We start from the raw sequence: 5,665 nt of genomic DNA, 5'->3' as shown, positions 1-5,665 counted from the left end.
CACTGGTCGGTGTGAGTTTGGCACGTCATTGTCAGTGTCGTCATTTTTTCCATGTGCTGGTTGTTACTGTGCTGTGTTTCTGTGTGTGTGTCTACGTGTGTCTGTGTACCTATCGTTGCTGACGGTACCGCTTTCGCCCTGTGTGTGTGTGTGTGTGTGTGTGGAGCGGAGCTACGCTGCGAGTGCCATTCCTGATGCTGTATGTCACTGTGGCTGTCTCTCTCCCTTTCTCTCTCCCACTCTGTGTGAAAGTGTTTGTGACCACTCAGAACAGTGTCTTACTCGTGTCTGTACACAGTGACGGCCACTCGCACTGCTGCCCTTTCATGCCTGCCCACAGGGGTCAAGAGCTTGAGCTGATAAAAAAAAAAAAACTACCTTTGTGTTTCCCTGACTGCCTCTCTGCCCTTTCCCCCTCTCTCTCTCTCTCTCTTCTCCCTCTCTCTCTCTCTCTCATTCTCTCTTTTTCTCCTTTCTTTCTTTCTTTCTCTCTGTCTCAGATCTGAGTCTCTTGCACATTCTCCTTGGAGCCACTCTTGAAGAGCAGGGGCTCGATCTGAGAGTTCTGCCCTTTTCCCATCAGGCCCTTCAGCGAGCCGTGGATGCTCAGCTGAGGCAGGGGAACCGGCGTTGGCAGCGAGCCCAACGTGGCCGTGCCGCTGCCCATCGACACGGGCATCTGCGAGCAGGAGACGGGCGGCGGCCCCCCCTGGGAGCAGGGCGAGGGGTTGTTGTTGTTGTTGAGGCCCATTCCTGAGCTCATGCCGCCAAGGCCCAGGCCCATCATGTTGTTGTTGAAGTGGTGCGCCTTGTAGTAATGGTTCAGGTGCTCAGCCCGTGCCAGGTTGGGCAGGTTGACGATCTCCGGGTGGTGCAGCCGCAGGCTCTGGCTCCCTCCTATTCCTCCTAGTCCTCCACCGCCGCCGCCTCCTCCTCCTCCACAGGTTCCACTCCCGCCGACCGAGCCCTGGTTCATCGTCGAGCCGCCGGAGATGCCACTTCCCCGCACGCCAGCACAGGCTCCCACCTCGTCCTCCACATTGATGATCTCGATGGCTCGGGCGGGGCCGTGGTGCTTGTGCAGCTGGTGCTGCTTGCGCAGCTTGTAGAAGACCACCAACATGACAGCCGCCATGAAGGTGATGGCCACGAAGCAGCCGATGATGATCTTGGTGGTCTTCATCACATCGTCCAGGCCCGTGTAGGTGGGATCCATAGTGACGGGCACGGTGAAGGTGCCCCGGGTGGACGTGGCCGACCAGGACAGCGAAGAGGCTGTGGTGGGCACCAGGCCCCAGGAGGGCGTGGGGCCCGGGATGCGTATTATGGTCTGGTTGTGGGTGCGCAGCGCGGGGTAAGTCTTGGACGAGTTCACCATGTCCTCGTCGTCCCTGTCCACAGTCTCCACAGTGACAGTGGTGAAGTAGGTATAGTTGTCGCTGGCCGCGGCAGTGACGTTTAGCAAGGCCGTGGCGGTGGTATTGCCGGCCGTGTTGCTCACCACGCACGTGTACGGCCCGGTGTCGCGTAGCGTCACGTTGGTGAAGTTGAGCGTGCCGTCGTGGAGCACCGAGATGCGCACCTTGTATGAGCCGTGCGTCATCAGCGTGCCGTTGGGCATAAACCAGTTCACCGATGTCATTGATGTGCTGGTTCGGCACTTCAGCTCTGCCGCCATGCCCTCTGTCACGTTCAGGTCGGTGGGCGGCTCCACAATCACTGGCGCGAAGCACGTGAAGTGGCGCTGGTCCAGCTCGCCGATATAGCGCCCCCGCAGGCCCGGAGGTGCATGGCAGCGGGCGCAGCAGGTGGTGTTGCTCGGCACCGTCTCTTTGAGCCACCAGCTGAGCCACAGCACGTCACAGTTGCACACCCACGGGTTGTGGTTGAGGTGCACGCGCTCCAGCTTAGGCAGTGGCGTGAACAGGTCGTGCGGCAGCGAGTGCAGCGAGTTGTGCGACAGGTTGAGCTCCTCCAGGTTCTTCAGGTCGTCGAAGGCGTTGCGCTCGATCACCGACATCTGCGAGTGCATGAGCCACAGCTTGCGTACCGAGACCAGGCCCTGGAAGGAACCCGGGCGGATAATCTCCAACCGGTTGCCCGACAGCTCCAGCTCCTCCAGCCGGCCCAGGGGCGTCAGATTGGGGATGTCCTTCAGGCCGCACATGCCCAGGTTCAGGTAGCGCAGGTTGTCCAGGCCCACGAAGGCCGCCTCCGAGATGTGCTCCAGCTTCTTGAGCTCGCCAAGGTCCAGGCGGCGCAGCGACGGCACGCGGTTGAAGACGTACGCCGGCAGCGTCTCGATGGGGTTGTTGCGGAGCCAGAGCTCGCGGAGTTTGCTGAGGTACTCGAAGGCCGCCGACGGCACCTGCGTGAGCTTGTTGTCAAACAGCTCCAGGGTGTTGAGGTTGGGGAGGCCATTGAAAGCGCCCACTTCGATCTGGCTGATCTGATTCTTGGATAGCTGAAGAATCTCAAGGTGCCGCAGGTTCTTGAACGTCTCCGATTTGATCACCTGGGGGTGGGTGGAGAAGGGGGAGAGGACAGAGGAGGGCTCATTTTAAGAAAATGGAGTTTAATATCACAATTAAACAGGGATGGTTTTTTACATAAAGAGACAGCACAAAGAAAGCCTGGGTGAATTCTTCCAGCTGGTGGAGGTTAATTGAGAGGGACAAGGTTAATGGTGACCACACACAGTGAAAGCTGGCTCCTAAGATAGGCCGCACCTGAAGTGGATATGACAGAGTGGGTCTGTGTATGTGTGTGTGTGTGTTAAGACAGACCGCACCTGAAGTGGGTATAGCAGAGTGGGTCTGTGAGTGAATGTGTGTGTGTGTGTGTGTGTGTGTGTGTGTGTGTGTGTGTGTGTGTGTCTCTCTGTGTGTGTGTGTGTGTCTCTCTGTGTGTGTGTGTGTGTGTGTGTGTGTGTGTGTGTGTGTGTGTGTGTGTGTGTGTGATAAGACAGACTGTACCTGAAGAGGGCATAACAGATCTGGTCGGTGTGAAGGCTGTGTGTGTGTGTGTGTGTGTGTGTGTGTGTGTGTGTTTTAAGACAGACTAAGAGGGTATGACAGAGTGGATTTGTGTGTGTGAGTGTGTTTGCGTGCATATGTGTGGACGTGTCTGTGTGCATTCGAGCACGAAAGCCAAGCAGGTGTGTGATTTTCAGTAATACTGATACACCACCAGTGGGAGTAGAGAGAGACAGAGAGGGGAAAAAAAACAGGGATTTTATCAGAACGGAAAACAGTATAAACTTTAACCCAATTCTCTCATGCAAGTCAGTTCAGCACAATCTGCTTAAGAGGGAGCCGGAGACTGATAAGACCTAAATAGCAAAAGACATTTCACACGTATGAAATGCCACAAGGCACCAAATGCTCCGTGAGATTTTAAGCGGAGCCTCCTCTCTTTCTTGGGTAGCATGAGAAGTGTTTCCCTGGTCTGACGCCCACACTCCCCTCAGTATGTAGAGCACAGAGGGGATTGTGTGTGTGTGCGTCTGTGTGTGGTGCATCTGTGGGTGTGTTTGTGCATCTGTGTGTGTGTTTGTGTGTCTCTGTGTAATTGTGTGTGTGTGTGTGTGTGTGTGTGTGTGTGTGTGTGTGTGTGTGTGTGTGTGTGTGTGTGTGTGTGTGTGTGTGTGTGTGTGTGTGTTTGTGTGTGTGTGTGTGCGTGCGTCTGTGTGTGTGTGTGCATCTGTGTGTGTGTGTGCATCTGTGTGTTTGTGTGTGTGTGTGTGCACATATGCATGCTCGTGTAGGTGTGTGGTTGTGTTTGCTTGCATAAGGGGGGTAGGGTGTTAAACTGGGAGGTGGGGGTGTTTAAGTTTAGAGGGTGGAAGCTGTCAGAGCTACCCTCTCAGGGTGTAGTGCAGAGAGAAAGAGGGAGAGAGGAGAGAGAGGAGAGAGGAGAGAGGAGAGAGAGGAGAGAGAGGGAGAGAGAGAGAGATAGTGGGGGAGAAACGCAGCCACAGAATCTAGGATGCCTTCAGGTGTTAAAACATTTTTAGATTTTTAATCATTTCAAGTGAGGCTCCGGGATACAACAACCCGAATCAAATTTTTCTACGCTATGAGGGTGGAATGATTAATAGTGTCATTATTATTTATTTTTTAATTGGCTGCTGTTTTTTTTTTCCTCGCTTGTTTGTTTTTTGACCTTTGCCAGGCCAATCACATGAAACGGTGACCCTCTATTTCTCAATACTTTCCAGTCTAGAGGTTTTGTGTGTGGCAAGTGCAGTGCTAATTTAATCTGCGAAGCTGTTAACAGACACCCAGCAAACAACAAACAGGCACATAAACATTCCCACACTGGCAAAGGCATGATGGAGGATAAGCACTCAGGTCAATATTTACCTTGATCGAGTTCTCCTGCAGGTTGAGGTATCGTGTGTTGACTGATATACTGTCTGGCACCTCAGCCAGGTTCCGTCTGGTACAGATCACTCGGCTCGCCTGATTGGAGCATTGGCAAGGGGAGGGACAGTTTGTGGAGGCGGCTTCTGCTGTGTCTAGGCCGAAGGGGAGGAGCCACAAGAGCAGCTGGGCCAATAGGAGGAGGGGGGAGGGGCTGGAAAGGCCGGTCACCGTGGTGATGCGCATGGCAACTGGGTCATGACCCTGCTTGTTTTCGAAGGGTGCTGGAAAATTCAGAGTGGGATTCAGGCAATCTTCGAGAATTCCGAAGATACGTCCTTCTTTAATGTTTCATTCTTTTTCACCAAAAAATAATGCCAACTGTTTTGTCTTCTTTTTTTCTTACTTCCCTGTTGATCTCCTCAGTTCATACATTAACAGCTGCTCCCTTGGGTGGATCCGAGTGGGTCGTGGGTGTCACACGTGTTACTGTAAGAAAAACAGAAAGAAAGAGAGAAACAATGCAGATTATTGGTCTGAACACAGCCCAATGTTTCACATTTCCCAGTGGCAACAAATGGCATAGAGTGTGACACTTCAATTAATCACTGCCAAACCGATTTGAGAATGGCGATAACATGATGGGTGTTGAGGCAGCACGCTTGTGGCACATCATTAAAAGCGCTCCAACTCAACAGGGAATCCTCCGACAATACCTCCGACACGGTGCAAAATTGACTCGTCTGGCTTAAAACAAACAAGCAAGCCCACCAAATGTCAATTAATCAGGGAGTATTATGGTACATTTGGAGGAATTTTCTTGCCACCATACACACGCGAGCGCACCGCTCTGTTTGCCCGTCTGAAAAGGTCACAGGTTTGTAGATATCTCTTTCATTTCCACCGGGGTGTAAAATTGTTCTCTAATTATTACTAATGATAAAAATGCAAATTAAACGTGTAGCCAAGCCGTCATCAGTCACGCCTCGGTTTAATTCCATCTCAGAGGCCTGTTAAAAAAAAAAAAAAATGTCCCATAACACAGCTGGGAGGAAGCGATGCCCTGCATGGTGATCTGTCATTGTTTAAAGGTCAGACGTGGCCATCGTGAATGACAAAGGGCCCAAATCGAACACAACATTGCCATTCTTCACTGTTTACATGTCGCTAGCAAACCAACTAAGTAGAAGACTAGCTTACCAAAAGCGTGCATTTCAGGTCACCAGAATTAGCTGCAAGGATGAGAGCTGTCACAAAGCTGTATAGAGCCCCAAACTTGATTCCAGTGTGAACGAAAGGAC

The 5,665-nt window shown here is 52.5% G+C and overlaps 1 protein-coding gene across 1 annotated transcript; it reads right to left on the bottom strand.

The window, feature by feature from the left end:
* Positions 1-496: 496 nt before the first annotated feature.
* lrrc4ba (leucine rich repeat containing 4Ba) lies at positions 497-4,625 on the bottom strand (the record flags this gene model as incomplete). The annotated part of the gene is made up of 2 exons (XM_080855815.1): positions 4,365-4,625; positions 497-2,515 (listed from the first exon to the last, which is right to left on the bottom strand). The coding sequence occupies exons 1-2, from the start codon at positions 4,608-4,610 to the stop codon at positions 497-499; spliced, it is 2,265 nt and encodes a 754-aa protein (XP_080711941.1). The 5' UTR covers positions 4,611-4,625.
* Between the last annotated feature and the right edge of the window lie 1,040 nt (positions 4,626-5,665).

The sequence above is a fragment of the Sprattus sprattus genome (genome assembly GCF_963457725.1).
Source record: "Sprattus sprattus genome assembly, chromosome: 18".
In the NCBI taxonomy this organism is placed as follows: Eukaryota; Metazoa; Chordata; class Actinopteri; order Clupeiformes; family Clupeidae; genus Sprattus; species Sprattus sprattus.
This window is presented reverse-complemented; position numbering and strand designations above follow the sequence as displayed.